At 43.4% G+C, this 20068-nt stretch overlaps 1 protein-coding gene and 1 long non-coding RNA gene across 12 annotated transcripts; one reads left to right on the top strand and one right to left on the bottom strand.

Moving 5' to 3' along the window:
* Positions 1-1196: 1196 nt before the first annotated feature.
* On the top strand, positions 1197-2967 carry LOC129580966 (uncharacterized). Its single transcript, XR_008689409.1, has 3 exons — positions 1197-1628; positions 1711-1783; positions 2567-2967. It is a non-coding gene; the product is annotated as an uncharacterized LOC129580966 (long non-coding RNA).
* Positions 2968-13420: 10453 nt separating this feature from the next.
* On the bottom strand, positions 13421-19903 carry LOC129598294 (uncharacterized). Of its 11 annotated transcripts, none has more exons than XM_055496508.1 (5): positions 19657-19903; positions 18372-18785; positions 17755-18109; positions 17185-17344; positions 13421-14557 (listed from the first exon to the last, which is right to left on the bottom strand). In XM_055496508.1, the coding sequence occupies exons 2-5, from the start codon at positions 18749-18751 to the stop codon at positions 13737-13739; spliced, it is 1716 nt and encodes a 571-aa protein (XP_055352483.1). In that variant the 5' UTR covers positions 18752-18785; positions 19657-19903; the 3' UTR covers positions 13421-13736. The 11 variants fall into 11 exon arrangements, with proteins under 11 accessions (XP_055352483.1, XP_055356921.1, XP_055357585.1 ...); XM_055500946.1 differs by having other exon boundaries at positions 17755-18106; XM_055501610.1 differs by lacking the exon at positions 17755-18109 and having other exon boundaries at positions 17185-17233; positions 17293-17344.
* Positions 19904-20068: the final 165 nt, after the last annotated feature.

Genomic DNA, 20068 nt, shown 5'->3' with positions numbered 1-20068 from the left:
CATGCGCATGTGTATTAACACATGTGTACAGAGTGCGGCGTGATCGCGATGGCAGTTTGGTGATGGCCGGGCTGTACTCTACTTCCCGCATGTCACCGATCCAGGCCCCAGTGCGCCTGACACGCGTATACATTTGTTATTATTTTTTACTCGTAATAACTAATCGGGCAGCACCAGTGTCAGGGCCTGTTGCCCGGCTGGGCGGTTTTCCTTTCAGCGGACTGTGTTGCACTGTTTACACCGAAATAGCTAGACTAACCCTCACCGCCACAATTTATAAATAAAAACACATCAGACCATCGTCAACAGATACAGCATACGAGTACTTACGCCAAACAATTTTCCCACGTATTTTATAACAGTTGTACGTGTTGTGTTATGAAACGCCGGGTGCCGGTTAGTTGCATGCTGCATCGCAGTAACTAATAAATTAATACTCAAAGCACTGTAGCCGTTTTCTGGTTGATTTTAACATACACTGCCGACTGGATTCCCTCGTCAAAAAGTTTGTTCTAAACTGTATCAACATACCTCAAATGTTAAGCCGTTTATCATAAAATGTGCCGACGGCATGATTTTGGCAGCAGATCTTATGTAATAATTTATATCAATACGAAAACGTATCGAAGTTACAAAATTTATTCCAAACTCGTACCCGCGTCTTCGCAACTGTTTAGCCAAAACGTTAAACAGAAGCAAACGCAATACAAGAAGAACAAAAGAACAAAAGCTTTGTCGGTCGACCGTCATGTAAGTAAACAGTATCTCGCTTAGCAAGAAACAATTCCAGAAAAATAAAAAAATAAACCAGCCAAATTCCAAGATCAGCACTACGACCGCCCATGTTAATTGCCAACAGTCCCGACACCGTCGCGGTTCTGGTTCATTGCAAATAACAATGTAAGATATTGCAGCTAAAGCGAAAGCTTTGCCGGTCGACCGACATTGATCGCCTCGCCTCGCCACATAACCTAAAAAGCGATTTTGATCCATGTGTCGCCGTTATAGAGCATCAAAGCTTTTCTGCAGAACCTTGTTAAGTAATCAGTTATCAAAGGCATAGTTTCTGTGCAAGGACATGATTGGTCGACCGACAAGAATTATCCTCAAAAGCAAAAATCGCAAAAAGAAGCAAAAGTCCTTCGAAACAAAAAACAAACTGCTCCAGTTTACCTGGTTGGAGGCAAAACGTTAACGACAAAATACCTGACACTGCCCACGTGGTGGCTGCATTTTGCTGCCGACTACGCTCACTGTAGACTACTTTCATGGTGCTTCTAATTGGCTGCATGGCAGTTTCAGTGTTCACCGCAAGTTCACGTTCAGAGCCGTTGCGCCCAAGCTGATTTTGACAGCCAGTTTTGGTAATGGCAATTCTCGACTTTTTTATCTGTGCTTTTGAAATGGTTTCTGGTATTTTGTTTGAATCATTGACGTTTTTTGTTTTATGGCTGTCGACAGCCAAGTTTTATTTTAAAACATTTAAAAAACACTGCTAGTGTTCATATTTATGCGTGACAGTGGTTTATGTGGCAATGTCACGCACGGCATGCTAATGGATAAAGTGCAACATTCGACACAGTCTGCAATGCTGCGAGGACCCACAGCAATTTTGGACCAGTTCTAGGGTAAGAGATAATCGAAAAATTTCCAATTTAAAAGTCATAAAGATAGCACGTGTCAAATTATTGTGTGCGTTTTTATTTCCAGATCCTTGGGAGGCTCTGCTTAGATGGACAAATGTGCATGATCATGATCATGAGGACATGCAGCAAAGCAACAGGTAATGCAATTGTGAAGTAAAGCGCTATTTTCCAGCTACCAAACTATACAACGAATTTCGATTCAAGGGAATATTAGTCCTTTTTAATACCTTAAACATAGGAAGCGAGCAGAAACTAGATTTTTTGCTAAGGACGTTTTTTTTAGGTATTTCAAAATGCAGCAGGGACAAGTTTAACGTACTAAAATTTGAGTTGATTTAAGCCTTTTTTATTGTTTATTTGCTTGTGGACATGCATATGTCTTTCTTATCGCTTATTTGCATGTCGACATGCCTGTTTCTAAAGCGGCAGTCAGTGCGTAATTGGTGGTGCGTATATGAGGTCTCCCTAACTTGTTTTTGCCGTTTTTCTGAATGTTTGTCAAATAATAAATTTTTAAAAAATAATAAATGAATTTAATGCGTTGTTGCTGCACTGTCCTGACCATTGCAGTTGGTTCTAAAACAATACAAAATGTTTATGTCAAAGTGTCGATTTTTCCATTCGCTTTATTCATTAGCCAAATGCTCCGTTAACGAAAACACAGATTTTTAATTTAAGATTTTTTGTTTGAAAACTGCATGTCGACATGCACAGCAATTTTGCTGCTGGTGCATTAAAAGTCCTAACTTGCAGCGCTTTTCTATAACAAATGACCGTCCTTGAATGCAGTAGATCTGGAATGCAGCATCTATTGCGTTCAAGTAAAGTAGTTCACTTGAGTGCAATTGTTGTGCATCTGAAAATATCATATTGTAAGTAAAATAACCATGCTGATGGTTCACAATTTATATGTTTTGCAGGGCAGATGAAGTATTGCTCTCCAGATCCCTTGCAAGACGCGAATTCACCGGGAAGTGCGTGGATGTCGACGTCCATGATTGTCCTTGCCATCGTGGCGATGATTAACTTGTTATGCATTTAGTAGTCGCTAATGCTGTCCATGCTGGCTCTTCTGCAATTTCTATCGCTCTTGTCAGTTTTCCGTTTATGCTTCTAGCGCATTATCCAATTCGATTTTTTTACATAATTATGTTGGTGTTTTCATGAAAAAGTATGTCTCGGATGTTAGTTTTTTTGTGTAAAACTAGTTATGTGAAACATGCCGAAATAAATACAAAATGGTATCTGATATCCATATCTAAATGTTTCATATTCGTAAGTTTTATATAAAAAAGGAGGTAATCTGTAATATCTAAGGCTAATTCAAAAAATGTTATTAAACTATATGATATTTCTGACGAGGGATTTCAACGTTGGAATTGCTTCGCGCCTGATATAGACGAATGTATAGATTGACTATTTTCACGCAATAATTATTAAGTAAGCAATTTAATTTTATCGTAATAATCGTAGAAAGAGACGATGCTGTGCCCGTGCATATTGGGATTAGTAATTATGCTGCAAACTGCGGCTGGATGTATGCCGCGTTCCGGGTCATCGTCAGCCAGTCGTAAGTGCCCATATCAAAAATAAATCTAATAATATTATTATTTGCGCCTCCGGTGACTTTGGTTAGACTAACTAAAGTGGCAATTCTGTTCCTCACCTTTACTGGCAAGATTAACTATATTTACGCGTATATAAGAGCAAACCAGATTCATTTTATCACAGTAGCTATCAATTATCATACGTAGATTCCCGTTACCTTTTTATCCAAACGAGCAGCATTCATTTTGAAATAGGAAAAACACAGTCAGCACGTATTAGTCCAACCGGCGTTGAAATTAATTTCTTACGACGAAATTAAATTACTATAACAAGAATTTATTGGACGAGAAATTAATTTATTTCGTTAATTTACTGCAGTTGTTATTTTAGTGACTACTTTAGCTACCGGAGCTACGTCTACAATCCGTGCGTACTTTTCAAGATACTCCCTGAATTAGTTTAATTTTATTGTAGTTCTCAAACCGTTAATAATTTCAAAAGAATTTTCCATTTTTCCATGCAATTTCCAGTTTTATTTTACTTTAAACTAATTTCCAAAATGTCTTTCAAATTTCCAAAAATTACTATCACATCGTGCCAGAATTTTGCAGTTATTTTCCAACGCAAAAAAAAATGTAGCGCCGATTCTGTGGATTAAATTGTTGGAGATTTCACGGCACAATCGAGAAAAGTAATTGATCGCACGCATATCGACAGTGGAGTGGCGTTAATATTCGGGAAAATACGTCGTCTACCGTTGAATCGAGCGGGAGCGGTACTGCGGTAGGGGGCGCCGGGCAACGATCATTATGGGCGCCGGTTATTTCGCAGGTGGCTGCAACGTTCGCCGGTCGGTGTGAATGCCGACGGTCTGCGGCAGACAATGACCCGGCGGTCCCTCGCGATAGGCGCCGCCGTAACGCCGAATAAACTAAGCTGCAGCTGCGCATCAGGAGCACCGGGAAAATCCAGCTCTTAGGTCACGGCAGAAGGCCATCAGTACAGTGTACACCAAAAGCAAAATTATTAATTTTAGTTGGTGGTTATCGTAGTTTTGTGGTTTTTGATAGAGCATCGTTAGAAATTATAACCACCTCCGTCCGCTGCTCCTGTTCTGGCAAATACAAGGGTGTCGCGCCAAGTTCGGACATTTGCAGCACAATACAAAGTCGTGTACGCCAGATTGTTTTTTTAATTCTTTTCTACTATAGCTTTCCATTACGAATCCAACAGTGTCGTAACTGCAATCGTTTGACATGGTAAAGAGGGGCCCAGCGGGATATTAGGGGTTGGGGTGGTGATAATTTTTCGGGGGCCTGTAACTTACCTATTAAAACTGGGCCAGGCCAAATATTCTTGCGCGTACCCTTTCAAAAACTGTTGAGCGATCTACAAAGTAGAACTAGAAGGTGTCTTTTGGGGATTGACACAGGCTAGGGGACTCCCTCAGCGCTCGCGGTGACCTCAGAACATGGTGCGCCTTACACGGACTTGCATGATACAAAATTTACAAATCCAAAAGGGGAATGCGGTTGCTGCAAGAGTGCTGGTGGAGTACACTGGATAAAGTACATGGTCACAATAAGCTGATAGGTCTGATAGGTCACCTTTGTGCGTTACAAACAACCACATTCTTCGACAACGACGTAACAACTTTCCACATGTGAGTCTAGTAGAGAAACAGTTATCACAATCGTTTATGAAATTTAATTTCCGGAATGAAAAGTTGAGAACATACGAAGGTGTCAGATGAAATCTTTACGGGCTCTTTTGATAGTTAACGACATGGTGACAGAGGCCATGCGCTGGCGTAACCGCGGAGAAGACGTCATTGCCTTGACGCGCTTGCCCCTTGCGCACGATGTGCCGGACAGCAAAGTGTTGCGACCGCTCCCGGGAGATGACGTACTATTGCGGTGTACCGCACCGGCCGTCAACTATCGGCACACCGTGTACTGGCAGTTGCAAGACCGGATCGTTTATAATTCGAGTAAAGAGGGGTCACCACGAGAATTCGAAGACGATTGGGGACAGTGGTACAGGCTGGAGCCCGGATACCATACAGATACATACGATCTTCTTATTCGCCACGTCTCGATGCGTTCCGGAGGCGTGGTGCAATGCATCATGGAACCGTCCGATCCCGCCCATACTGGTCAGCGTCGCGTTCTGCGGCGCTACCTGTTGGTACCGCAGCTCACGAGATCTAGCGACGTCTTCGCTGCGTCCGTCCCTCCCTACCAGAGCGTGACCGAAGGTGATCGTTTCACATTGTCATGCAGTATCCACTTGCCACTGGATGACAATATCTACAGAAGTATTCAGCAACATATTATGTGGCGCCATAATGGGCGCATCCTCAAAGGTCCCACGGAGGGACCATATGGAGGGTTAAGGTCGGCCGGTACCACCGAACGTGAACAGGTCCGACAGGCCAATGCCAGTTTCCAGCTGGACCTTGCTACCAACAATCCCAGTCAGCTACTGAGATATACGTATTATCTCGAACGGGTCACTCAGGCCGATGCCGGATACGTGCAGTGTCTGTTCCGTCCGTACCGGGACACCCATGAGTGGATTGTCCAGACTACACAGCTGATGGTTGTTCCATGAAGAACACGCAGCAGGGCCGGTAATTTGTAATACGAGTGGATACTAGATACTGGGAATGCGATTTGCGAGTGCGATTATGCCAACTGTCAGTGTTCTTTGCCCTACGATATTAGACGCTATTCCATTGTCGCTTGTTGCCTAATGGCCGCTCAGTTACAGCTTTTTTTGTGCGGAAATCGGTTGTCTGCTTGGAATTCCCGGCGAACATATGAACACTAGCGCCTGGCCAGTCGCTCAATGCCAAGTAGAAACGTTTGATAATGCCCATTATACTGTTTTTCAAGCTTATTTGCCGCTAGTCTGGTATCTAAAGACTTTCGAATTATTTGCTTACTTCAACGCTAACAATAAGAGGAAGAAATCCAAGAATATTCACATTATTGTAATGACACTGTGAGATTACAATAAATTTTTATTATAATAACTTAATAATTAAAGAAAACAAGACTGTACAATAAATATTATTTATTCCGACGGTCTGGGTCGATATGCACAACTTGCACAAGCACTATGAGAGAATGTCCAAGTTAGGACATTAGTGGATTACTGGTTCCATGCAGCTGGAACCACCATAGAACCTCCATGAAACCACCATAAAAATGCAATGGAACCAGGTACATGACAAACATTCGGCATGCTCCCACATTGCCTCTTCTTTTCCGAAGCCCATAGAACCACATAGAACCACCATAGAACCTCCATAGAACCACCATAGAACCACAATGGAACCAAGTACATAACGAACAGCCGGCATGCTCCCACACTGCCCCTTCTTTTCCGGCTCCCATAGAACCACATAGAACCACCATAGAACCTCCATAGAACCAACACAGAACCACAATGGAACCAGGTAAATAACGATCAGCCGGCATGCCCCACACTGCCCCTTCTTTTCCGGCTCCCACCATAGAACTTCCATAGAACCACCATAGAACCACAATGGAACCAGGTAAATAACGATCAGCCGGCATGCCCCACACTGCCCCTTCTTTTCCGGCTCCCACCATAGAACTTCCATAGAACCACCATAGAACCACAATGGAACCAGGTAAATAACGAGGTGCCGGCATGCCCCACACTGCCCCTTCTTTTCCGGCTCCCACCATAGAACTTCCATAGAACCACCATAGAACCACAATGGAACCAGGTAAATAACGAGGTGCCGGCATGCCCCACACTGCCCCTTCTTTTCCGGCTCCCATAGAACCACGTAGAACCACCATAGAACTTCCATAAAACCACCATAGAACCACAATGGAACCACGTACATAGTCTCAGTCGGCATGCTACCTTCTTTATTCTTAGAATTAGTTATCAAAAGTAGTCGTACATGTTTTGCGCAATTCAATGAAAACAACACCCATTTTCAATGTATAATGATTACAGACTCAAAAGTTCGTATACTTTTCTTAGGTTTTGTTACGCAATTCTCGAACGGAGCGCAGCGCCGGTCCTATAATTTAGGCTTAAATAACAACTGTCTGTTTTGCGGTTACGGAAATAAAATGACACCATAAAAGGAAGCAAAAAATGATGTCATATAAGGAAGTAAAAATTGGTTTTCACAGGCAGGTCACCTTAAATGCTCAACGGGACACAAGCCGTTGTGGTGCTAATCATGTGACCGTAAAATATGGTGTTTACAGGAGACGTTTTGTATTACTTATTTTGTTTTACATTATTTTGTTTTTTACCTTTTCTCGGGAGATTAAGTACCAAGCTAAACTCAAGGGCGCCATACTGACCAATGCAATATAGGCTTCTTGCGTAATTATAGCAATGCAAACTTCTAAGTCTTGCTCAGACAAAAGAATCTTTACTTAAGAACTAGTAAAAACAATTTTGCAGTGCTACCTTGGGATTAATTTATTGCGTTTAATTTATGCCGGTTGACAAATGAAAACATCTTCAGCTGCTAGAATGGTAGGGAAATCAGAAACATAGTACATGAGTAATCACTAATCACTGGAAAAAGCTGTACTGCGCTGTAGCGGAACGTACGAGTATGTTTGTATCTTTACAGAACTGCAGATAGTTATCTGGTTTTTTGCCATGAAACAATTTTAGACTAGGAATGATAAGACTAAGGAACGATAAAATGCGTTTCCAAAATTTTCGAAACTCAAGAAATATGCCCTGCCAAGCGTTGAGCTCCGGTCTCACAATGGACCCATCAGTGAATTTTTCTAGTTATGTTGTTCTTAAGTTATATAATTAACTGAACAAAAAAAAGAAGGATAAGAATGCAGAAAGAAAGATAAGAATTGAAAACATAAGATAACATAAGAGTAACATAAGAATAACATGCGAATAACACAAGAATTAAATAACAAACAAACATCAGAAACACAAGTTTAGCACAAAAAATAAGAAAATATTCATGAGAACACAATATCAGAGAACCTAACGAACGTCCAAGTTTAAGTAAAATGCACTCCAAGTCGTTTCGTTAATCCATGTTTGAGCGTGATCCCTTCTTAACACTTACCTTAGTACACGAATGCGACGGGAAGAAAACCTTAGAAACTTAAGAAAACCTAAGCAAACTAAAAAACATAAGAACCTGAAAGACCTATGAAAACTAAGAAAACCAAGAAAATCTATGGAAATCTAAGAAAACCTAAATAATACTAGGAAAACCAGAAAAATGATCTGGGCACGGTCAGAAACTTCCCTCAGAAAATTTTTATTTTTTTATTTGAAGGCAGAGGAAGTACTGGCAATACCTCGAAAACTATTTTTATTGGCAATGGTCCAGTGGGCGTGGCCAAAAAACAAAATGTGCAGTATATGTACGTTGCGAATGTATTGGAGTGGAAGTACTATAGCTAGGTACGTATTCCCATTAAAAATGCTGTTATCGTTCTGGTAAAAGCTTCAGTTTCGACTTCTATCCTAAATTTTATATTTCTAAATGTCTCGCTTCAGATGTAAATGTTTGTACTTATCGAGCTCTAAAAAATTAGGTACTGCCTGCATGGCGCAACACAGAAGAATACAGAAATCAACACAATCCGATCAAATCGAATACCGGCGAAATTTTCTGAAAATTAAATTTCGCCGCTAGTTATAAAAAACTAAGGCTTATAAAATTAAGGCTTATAAACTAAAAAACTAAGGCTTATAAACTTATAAAATTTAAAAATAAGGCATAGTTCTACTTTTGGCACTGCACTGTCCACAAAGCCGCAACGCAAATCCATGACGATATTTTATTAAGAACCGTTCAACGTTCTATTATTTGTAGTAGCAACCAATATAAACTACATATAATTCTCGGTATAACAAACAACATATCAATGGACATCAATACAAATTCCATATACAAACTCTAAGCGGCCTGGTTGTTACTGCTGTGGGATGCGACGCAAATGTGTTCAATTCTTACCGTGCGTGTTGGAAGCCCAGAGTGGTCTCAGGTCTTTCCGACTGTACAGCACCAGATTTCCGTCATCCTGCATAACCAATTCCAAGGCCTTATTCTGCGAATAGATCCTCTGTCCGCGATGGATCTTCTGGCTGTGTTTCCCATGTAAGCAATCTGACAACCAAAGAATCACCGGCTTTACACTCGGAACCTGACTGCGATTGCGGTACGCGTGCCGTACATGAACACTTCATAACAATATGTGCCAGTACTGGTGAATCAGTAAAGCATTAACAATGAGGTTAAGGAGTAAGTATGCAAACGTAATGCCGGCATCCAAGAGATAATTCAGGAGGCAGAACAACAAAAATATAGGTAAGCTGAATACAGTGAAACCAAATTTTTTTTGTTGTTTCCGACTACGCACCGCGACTTTTCAAATCTATCTATCCGGCTCAGGTTTGTGCACCTGCATATTTTCTTGATAACTAGTTAATAAATCCTGGTAATTAGTCAAGTGTGCAGTGATAGCAGGTAACGCAGTGGCCGGGCGTTGGAACATAAATTTTCACTAGTATGACCAGGGTGACCACATCACAATGACAATACATACGATTTGCATTACAAATTTAAATTTGCTTTTAGCAAACCCACTAGATAATTGCCGATAAAAATAGTTTTCAAGTATTCCCAGAACTTTTTCTGTTTTCGATTCAAACAAACAAAGAAAATTTTCTGATGGGGCGCCTCTGACCGTGCCCTGGTGAGATGGTGTAGTTAACACTGGTTCGACCTCGTGACGGGTCGACATTGTGTCGACGAAGTAACGGTCGACGAATTTTAGTCGACGAAATGGCGGGTCAAAGTATTTGAGTACCCCACTGCGTCTAATAAATAATACATATTAAATGTTTCACAAGTGCGCGCTGCAAACAGAAGTAGCGGGAACCGATGGCTCGTGGCGTGGTGAATTAACTTAACATTATGGCTGCGTGAACGAGTATTATGTAAAACACGAGTGTTAGCTGGGTGCACAGGTGATTTCTGTGGGTTTACACGGGTTTTGACGGAGTTTAGGAACGGTGTTGGCTGCTTTCATCCGCAAGAAAAAAATACACTGGAAAAATAAAAACAAAACGATATAATAGCATGCCGGCTGTTCGTTATTTACCTGGTTCCATTGTGGTTCTATGGTAGTTCTATGGAGGTTCTATGGTGGTTCTATGTTGTTCTATGGGAGCCGGAAAAGAAGGGGCAGTGTGGGAGCATGCCGGCTGTTCGTTATGTAACTGGCTCCATAGTGGTTCTATGGTGGTTCTATGGAGGTTCTATGGTGGTTCTATGTGGTTCTATTGGAGCCGGGAAAGAAGGGGCAGTGTGGGAGCATTCCAGCTGTTCGTTATGTAACTGGTTCCATAGTGGTTCTATGGTGGTTCTATGGAGGTTCTATGGGTTCCATTATGGTTCTATGTGTTCACGTGCTTGTGTCCTAGTCTGTTGGTACAATCCCCATAGAACCACTTAATGTCCTAACTTGGGCATTCTGTGAGCACTATCGCTACAAAATTGGATCGATTGTCTGGAACTCGGTATGCAACGGTACAATAGATCTGTCTGAACACCGACACTGTTTAATGCTACTAACAAGACCGTTCCAACACATGCGAAGGGTCGAATTCTGTGCCACCTTAACCGTAGCAGCGCGGATAGAGGAAAAACAGGTTTGATTACGAAGATAAACCTAAAGCACGATCACCACTGAGCCTCGAAGGTTGGCAGGATCTTTTCCGAGAACAGGAGGCTTACAGTTGAAGATGCGAATACAGTAAGAGATAGGATCCATTCACGGGTACCTGCTGCTGGTATTGCGGATCAGATGCTTTCGCATCTGATCCGCAATAGAAGCACAAATGACCAGGTAGAACAATGAGATTTATTGCCCTGCATCACCATTCCCCACTTGCGCTTGACTCACAAGTCAGTGTCAGAGAGCCATTCCTGCTCAGCTGAATAGTACGTGACCTGATGAGACCAGCCGACCAGGACACAACAGGATACACAGGAGTCGCACCAAGAATAAGTTTGCTCTCCGGCCTATCTGGCCCTACACAAAAAAATCAATTTTCTCTAAGTTACAAAAATGGATCATATAACTTAGCGTTTTCTCCGATCTTAAGTTTGACAATTGCATCTTATGGAGTAAATTCGATACACATTCTGAACCAAAACAAAGGTGGTCGGAAGAAAATTCACCGAGTTATACGAGTTTAAAATATTTGAAAATTCACTGCATCTTCATTTTTTAGGATAACATCATCATATTGGTTCAGAATGCCCTTCTTATGTGGTTTTATCATACTGGAAAGTTTCATGAAGTTCGGGTAGATAGCTGAGTTATTTGACGTGTCTGAGTTTTTAAACTTTTTCGGGTGATAGCGCAGCAGCCGGTTACTGCCGCACATTTTGAGTTTAAATCGGTGTAGTTCAATGGAAAGCAAGACGAATTTGCCTTCTTTATGACTTGGCGCTGCCATCGAAACGCTCGATACCACCTCTGTCGACCCCACTGATTAAAAAAGTGTTGAGATCAACCGAAAGCGAGAACGCCGGAATTTGTTTCGGCGCGCCGGCGCGTGGCAGTAAGGATGTTTATAATTATGAACGTTTTGAAATCGCATTCGCGGCGGAACTCATTAGTAAAAAAAAATCCTGTAGATTTTAAGCAGTGTAGTCAGAAAAATGAAATCAAACCGGATCTTAGCGATGCATGAGGAGTCAATAAGCTTTGCTTGCGTGGCAAAATTATAAGAATAGGTATGTCGAAAGATAGCGACGATAGCTAACTCACTGGTAAGGAGTGACAACAGTCAAAGGAGATGATTATTCTGTCAAAGTAAAGGGGATGACAGCAACCATTTGTCAATGTACGTTATAAAAGTTAATCGGTGGTTGATAATTTATTTCGGGGCACCGATACTGTACCGGCTAAGCCGGCGTCATGAGGCATCCTTACGGCCAGTATCCCTGCCTCCGTGCCGGTTAGATATGCCCCACCATTATTGAACTTCCGTGTAACCTAAACTTGCAAGCCTGCGCGTGCACAACTGGTTGATATAGTTACAGTCTACACAATAATTGAGAAATGGTACTTTCGAGTAAAAATGAGGCCGCTATCGGGAGAAATGTCGTATCAGACACTGTCAAACACGAAACAGCCCATCCCAACACGTGTTTGGCATCAAAGCGTTCCGGAATTTTCATCTCTACTTTTTAAGATATCGGCTGGATATAATTCGGTTCCAAACCGTCTACAGCAACGGTGAAAATTTACCGCATAGCAGCTTTGGACAACGGAGGCTGATTACCCGACGATGCGGCCAGCATATTTCCTCATATTACTCGCCACATGCGGTGGGTGGTGCATCCGCTATTTAAAGCAGCATAATTGATCCGTTGTTCAGAACTTCAGACAAGTCGAAGTACACGCAAAGGCATATCGTTTAAGCTGTTGTCATACGATGTGCCAGTTTCTTGTCCATTTTTTGTAAAACTAGGGAAGTGCACCGCTGTAGCTAGCACTAAAAGACCGAAGCGAAGCTAGAAAATAGTTTACAGCACTTGCTTAATTTTGTTGTACAGTTTGTAGCTTGATGACAGTTACCGTGAATTTTCACCCGTTTAAAATCGTCGTATTTAGTTAGCCTTTACCCAATCATTACAATATTGAGGAGTATCTGCGAATTCACAGACAAAGCAGTCTTTCCACTAAATTCTCAAGGCATTCGTTGTAACCGTTCTAATTCACGTTTTCTTTGATGAGTGGCGTTCTTCTGTTTGATCGACTGTAACAACAGAAATGGAAAGACCGGTTCATAGGCCAAACCATTCCAAGACTTAACGCGTAGAAAGCCGGCGTATCTAAGTCCAGGCGCAAATTAATGTTTTTAATGTCTTTGACGGAAATCGCTGGCAGTTCAACTAAAAAGACAACCGCGCCCGCCCTTGAAGGCACTTACAGTATAGCTACGCGACGACTTTCTAAACAACTGCAGAGGGCAGCTACTTGAAAACAGACTCTCATTTCCACACTTGACACTCGTAGAATCTTCTCGACCAGTTTCGTCCAGTTTTGTTTTCTTAAACTAAATTTTGATAAGAAATGTACAAAGTTACTGCAAACTCAGGGCGACGGAATATTGTCCGTTATGGAACATGAACATCCATCCAGCTGCAGCGTAACTGGGAAAAAGGCGTGTTGGAGCCAGTGGTGGAGTGGTCGGTTTAGCAGTGGTGGATTCTTAGCTTTTCCCATAGACTTTTTATGTTGACGATTTTTAAAAGTTTTCTTTTAAACGTATCTTTTTCTTTGCAAACTGGTTTGTGATGACAAATCTTCATTCTTAGAGCTATCGAACAATATGCAGACAGGAAAGCCTATCGTTCACAAAAGGGAATTTTCGTAAGGCTTATTCTATTAATATATAGAGAAGAGATGCACTTGATCCGCTGAACAGAGCTATCGACAACAACAAGTAATCGATCCCATTAACTGCATGCGGGTTTCACGTGCTGTTACTGGGAATAACCAGCAGCGTCTTCGTGTCCACGATCCACTCATGCACGCCCTCGTGCGGCCGGAACCAGCACTGGACCGATCCGCCATCGGTCATTTTCACGCTGCGGAAGAGCAATCGCACGTGCATCAGCCGTCCGGGGTCGCTGATAGACCGGATGTAGTACGCCTCGACGGCACGCGGTCCCGCCCCGGCAGGCAGCGGCAAACCGTAAGGCGCTTCCCAGGGACCGCGGAGGATGCGGCCCTGATGCAGCCACATCAGGTGGTTGGGCAGATTCTGCAGAACGCTCTGCGGGAGGGGCAGCCGGATGCTCCACTGCACCGTGACGGCCTCTCCCTCGGTGGCGGTGACGTTGGTCTCCGCGGGGGCCGCGAAGACCTCGCTGCGGCGCGTGATCAGCGGCAGCAGCACGTACCGTGCCAGAGCACGGCGGTGGGCGAGGAAGGCGAGGTCATTGACGGGATCGATGACGCACTGCACGGAGCCCCCGGAACCCATGGTGACGTTGCGGACGATGAGGATCAAGGTGTCGTTAAGGCGAGTGAAGTTGTAGGTCTGTCCCGTGGAGACCCTCGCTGGCAACGGCTGCGGCTCTCCTCCTTCGAAGACGGGCCACCCCTCGTGCAGCCAGGCCACCTCGCGCCAGTCGACGTCAGCGGGAACGATGCAATTGAACGTCGCGTCCTCCCCCAAGCGCGGTCGGTAGATGACGCTGTCCGTCACGTAGTCGCTCGGCACCAGCTTAGTCAGTACGATGCGGTCGTCCTGTCGGCTGTGCAGCATGGCCTCCGCCAGCATTTCCTCCACTAACAACAGGTGAGTCAGTTAAAATTTTAATCATTCTGGTTATTGCATTCGGAACACGTTGGGTGGCCGTTGCCCATTGATAAATTAAATAACCCTGCTACCCTGGAAATTGGTTTAAAGTACGTATCTGACATTACTATTTTGGGTAGAGGGATCTTTCTAGTTTTCTGTAATATGAAGAACTGCAGTATGGCCTTGTTTGACCAGTACACGGGATAACTCAAACTGCGCACGAGTAATTCTCGTGAAATCCGCAAGCAACATTTTGGGCAGAGTATTTCTGACCACCGCTTTAGAAACTTGTCTAGCGGAATCTTGTTCCTGAAAGAACAATGTGCTAACTATCATTAAAAATATAAACCGACAGTTTCTGTTGTCTCCTGTCATTCAGCCGAAAATTATAATGAGAAATACTAACAAATTCAAATAAAAACGGGCATGTTTTGAGAAAGTCACAAAGTGCGCTGGCTGCATAACTCATCCAGGGCATTCAGCATGTCAACAACTTTTATTCCACTGAAAGCAGATGCCGTTTTCTAGATGCAACTGCTAAAAACATTTAATTAAATTGTCCGTACACGAAACAAATGGCACGGATTCTACCTTTTGCGAGCTGGGATACGAAAACCCGTTTTCAGTCTGCACCATTGTAAATGAGCCCGGTTTAGTTTATTCAAGAACATATCGGATTTTTATTAGATTTCGGTAGCTTAGTAAATTGTCTATCAAACGAGACTAAACAGTTAACATTGTTAGAATAAATATTTACAGTTTCGGAAATTGATTTTACAGTTTAGAAAGGCCAAAGCCTTGGTTCGGTGGAAACACGCATATTTCGTGAGGATTCGGAGCAACGTTAGCCAACTGGGCCCGTAATATGCGCCGGCCGTTGGGGCGGATGGACTATGTTCGCATTAGTTTGCTACGACGCAGCGCACTTGAAACATTAAATCGCTTCTCAAGCTTTATCCTGCATTTTTTCAAAGGACGAATTGCAGGTAAAGCCATGTGCATTTTACAACGAAAATCCAAAAGGAAGTAAAAGGGGAATTTGGGAGAGTTTGCACGCCAAAAAAGGCGTTACGCTGCCCCACCGGGTGGCTGCAGTTCTGTCAAGCGGCGGAAGCCGCGGATTTTCCTTTAGTGTAAATTCCCAGCTTATAATCTTTGGTGATTTCAATTGCTTTCGATAGGAAAGTGCTTTCTACCGAAGCACAGGCCAACTCGAACGAAATCACCCGTGCGTTTTACGCGCGTTGCGTCGGGAGCGGGGGGTCCATGCAACCGGCTTTTTCGCCAGGGAAAACACGGAGAACGTTAACGGTGCGATGCGATGAAACCGTGGTAAAATCGCACCGACTTCAGCGGTGCCGTTAGACAATTTCCCCGCGCTACGCATCGACTGCACCATACAACAAACAAATGCCTGAAAACTCCAAGTAAAAGAAACTGATTTCTATGAACATTACACCGAGTGCAATCGGTAATCTCCGACGCTCGTGTCTCCCTTCTTAATGCGCGTTCGAGCCAAAAAATCTTACAATAAAGCCGAATAAATGGAAATATTTTTACCGAAAAATACGCTTTCGTACGAATTATTATTTCCTAATAATTTGTACTAATATTTCTGATACCGGTGCACCGCTAATTTCACCGACAGCCCGGTATGACTCTTCTCTTACACCGCTGGAATACGGCGCGAATTTTTCCTCCCGAGACTTGCCGACGTGACGTCGACGACGCCATGAACATTTTCAGCATTTCAAATTTCACGGCGATTTTTCCGAATTAATTTTTAATTTATTCATTTATATCCGAATTGAATTTAATCTGCAAGATTTAACGATTAATTCAAGGATTCAACATTATCAGTCTGCGACAGGTCGGTACAGCAGAAAATTAACCAGATACAGCAAAACTCCACAAACATTTTTGTGGAGACAATTTCTGGATACGATCGTATTTTAATTAATTTTTTATTAACATTCTTATTATTAATTATTATTATTTTATCGAACTACAGTGGCCAACTCCTTTATTAATGCAGACAGATTTTATTATCGGGCATTCAGGCGACTGGAAATTATTGCTGGGTTTTTTTCGAAATTTTTATACCCTTTTTAGCCCTGATTTTATGAGAGAAAAGTTAGCCAACGTGGAAAATATTTCGAAAAATCATCTATCAAGGCAAATCGTCCAGTGGCACGCATGTAAAGAAAGAGTTTCCCTGAATCTAAAATTCCCAGAAAATCTCCCTTTTTTCCGAGTACGGAATTCAGAGAGAAAGAGCTCCGTCCCGCTCTCCACGCCGAGCGACGCATGATTTCGTGTGAAATAAACCAGAAATTCCATGAAAAAATAATAAACAATTTTTCTATCATTATTATTTTCGACACACCGGCCTCGTAATAATTTTGAAAATCAGAAATCTTCAACTGGACAGCTGAATTAACACGACGCATAGCGCGCAGAAAACCGGCACAGATGTGAGCCTGAAACCCGGCGCAGTTGCGCAATCGGAGAGCCTGTTTTCAGGGAACGTGTTCCGAGCAGGATAACCATTGCACCGCTCGCCGCAATCCAGGAGAAAAGCTATTTTCCCTGTGGATAATTACGCAGTACTCACAGTTGGTTGGCGTTGCCTGCTGAGGAGGGCATCCGGCGGACAAATGAAGCTGCGGCAGAAGAAGAAGCATCAACCACCAAAGGCATGTCGGTGAAAGGCAAACAGTGCCTGTTTTAAAGCCCGGAGACATCGCAGCGGCGGCCAGCAGATAAACGATAACCTGATAATGATGATTAGATTTTTATCATACAGCAGAGAAATCACAAACAGTAAATAGAGGCTTAGTTAACTGATTTAGAAAATTTAGATTATTTGCGGTAATTAATCAGCCCATAACAGGCATAAGCCTGTTATGGGCCTTAATTTCGGCTGATTTATCAAGTGTAAAATTGCAAATTAAAATTAACGCACGCGTAGCTTGTGCAAACTGCAGCTGCAACGAAGGATGGACCAAAGGCGCCGTGAACCGACCCCCTGGGCGGCCGTCCCATCCGCAAAGGCTGCAGGCGGCCCATCACCCACTGTTCACCGCGCTGCGCCGCTGCACGATGATCAAGCAATAATTCTGACACTCACTCACTAGAAAAAATAAAATTTCTATTTAAAAATCTAATTCTTTCTCTAACCAACCCTGCCGCAACACCATATGGCCTTGCCGTTCATCGCCCCGCCTTCCACTCGTGCCGAAGGAAGCAGCGGCAGCGCTAGATGAGCGGAGCAAAACCGAGGAATATCGCGGCATGCATCGCGTCCAGGTCCCCAGGATGACGGGTCGGCCCCGCAGGGCTGGGACTCAGCCTCTGGGAGGTGTGGAGCATGCGGAGCAGATGGAGCGGGCTGGTCGGTGTCCTCTCCAAGGTGATCCCGCAGAAAACAGGCACAACGCCAGCCGCAGAGTTTTTTGCAGCACCGGATCAGCGCACAAATCCAGCGAGGCAGCGCATCGATCATCTGCGGATGGTCTTTCCGTCCAGTTGAGCCACTACTGATCATCAATCTCCACTAACAGTTAGTGGAGATCAATTAATTTTAATCAGTTAGTGACTAACTGATTAAAATTAATTTAATTTACTGTAAAGTGCAACTCCCCTTCTAAAAATGGGTATTCGTCGGTCACTGTGGTATCTGTTTCAATTAAATTCAATTAATTCCATCAGTTTAGCGTATTTTTTTAATTTATTCTGGCTTTAACGGAAATATCAGTGAATACATTCATATATTAGTTCATTTAATTGCGTACAATTGACCTCTCATCGAATTGCAGGGCACCGTCATCCAGCGGGTCCCGGGTCCCGTCATCCCGGCGATCCTGCGCGTGATGCAGCCGGCTGTGTGTCGGACTGGTCAAGCCAGCGCTGCACGCAGCCCGGTATCCGCCAGAACTCGAGGGCGTCCGGGCCGTCATCCCGAGTCCGCTCTTCCGCTGATTGTTAGCGGAGTGCCGGCGCGCGCTACTTCCGGCGTTCTGCCAGTTCTTCAACGCGCTGCTGGTCGTCCGCGGGGACGACCGACGCTCGGGGAAACGGGCCAAGGTCTTGGACGCGCTCCCGGTGTTCTTGGCCGGGAAGGACGTCCAGTCCTTTCCTCTCGATGTGGGCGTCGTTGTGGAGGCGCTCTTAAGACGCATTTTCCAACGGCCGACCAGTCAGTTCTTCCTTCAACTAGATTTCTATTTATATCTTTTCATTTCGTTTTCCAGTTTAACTTCCAAGTAGAATAATAACATTTCTTCTCCGATATGCTTTCGACAATTTAGGCTTTCTGGTCTTCTTCAGATTTTCACTGTAATTTCCACGTTTTACACTCGGGAATTTTATTTATTGAATTTCGGAAATCGCAGTACGTACGTATTTTTATAACTGCAAAAAATCGTGGTGTAAATTTAATTCAACAGTATTTTTTTGCAGCCGACAAGAATGACCGCGCGCCAACTGGCCGGCATTCACCAAGCAGCCCTCTCTGGGCGGACTCGCAAGCTGCTCTTGCGAAACCGAAGAGCTGCTAAGCCTGTTACCCTTTTAATTTGTCCTGTAAATTCTACTTTCTGTCCCCGTTCCATTAATCCTTTACAACCGACACGAAATTTCCTGGTAAATAAAAATGGCTGATCGTTTGGAAAATTCTCTGGGTAACAGGCTAACAGCCTGTGTCCAAGAACGGCTGTAATTCACTTTTCCCGTACAATTTTATCTGTTCGAATTACTGCACCAACATCGTTGCCTAATAAATACATTTAATAAACCCTCATTTTCATTACACAGAAAAGCGCTGGAAAATAGTTCTCCCTATTTTTCCTGCGTGCACAAGCGATATTTTTTTCTGCAACGCAAATTACTTCGTTTTTTAGTTTAGGCTACTGCGAATTCACTGTCGAGGCCAGACGAAAAATCCTTTAATCGACAATATTTGCTTCAATAATCAATCTTTTTCAAGCAGATGCAGATTTGTTGCGTTTCCTGCTCTGTTTATTTCAGAAATCCGTCAATAAAAATTGCAAGATATCCCCACTGGAAAGACTCAACTGGAACTTACCTACTCTCGTCCTTGGTTGGAATTGCGTGGTCCACGGAATAAGGAATTCTCACGGCGGGGGAAGGGGAACAACGCCACCTCCGAGAATGGGGCGACACATGGGAAATCTGCTGCGGAATCTTTTCAATAATTCCATCTTTATCCCAAAAAATGATAGGTAGCCCAGTTAAAGCGAGTTCCAACGGGTAAAAATAAATCATCTTCGAGACTTCGCTCCACAGTCAGAAGAAAGCGCATTACAGTTTACACCGTGGTTCGATTTGGAGATATTAGACCGCGGAATGATCGAACGTGGCGGAGCGTAGCGAGGTTCTGAAGGCTGTTGTCTGGCACGCCGCAAAACAGCTGCGCACCACTTCGCGACGCCAGTAGATGAACTTTGAAGTCCTGAAGCCGGTACTGGGTTGCGCGC

The sequence above is a fragment of the Paramacrobiotus metropolitanus genome, unplaced genomic scaffold, assembly GCF_019649055.1.
Source record: "Paramacrobiotus metropolitanus isolate TYO unplaced genomic scaffold, Prichtersi_v1.0 Parri_scaffold0000001, whole genome shotgun sequence".
NCBI lineage: Eukaryota > Metazoa > Tardigrada > Eutardigrada > Parachela > Macrobiotidae > Paramacrobiotus > Paramacrobiotus metropolitanus.
Note: the sequence above shows the minus strand (reverse complement) of the source record. Positions and strands in the feature narration are given on the sequence as shown.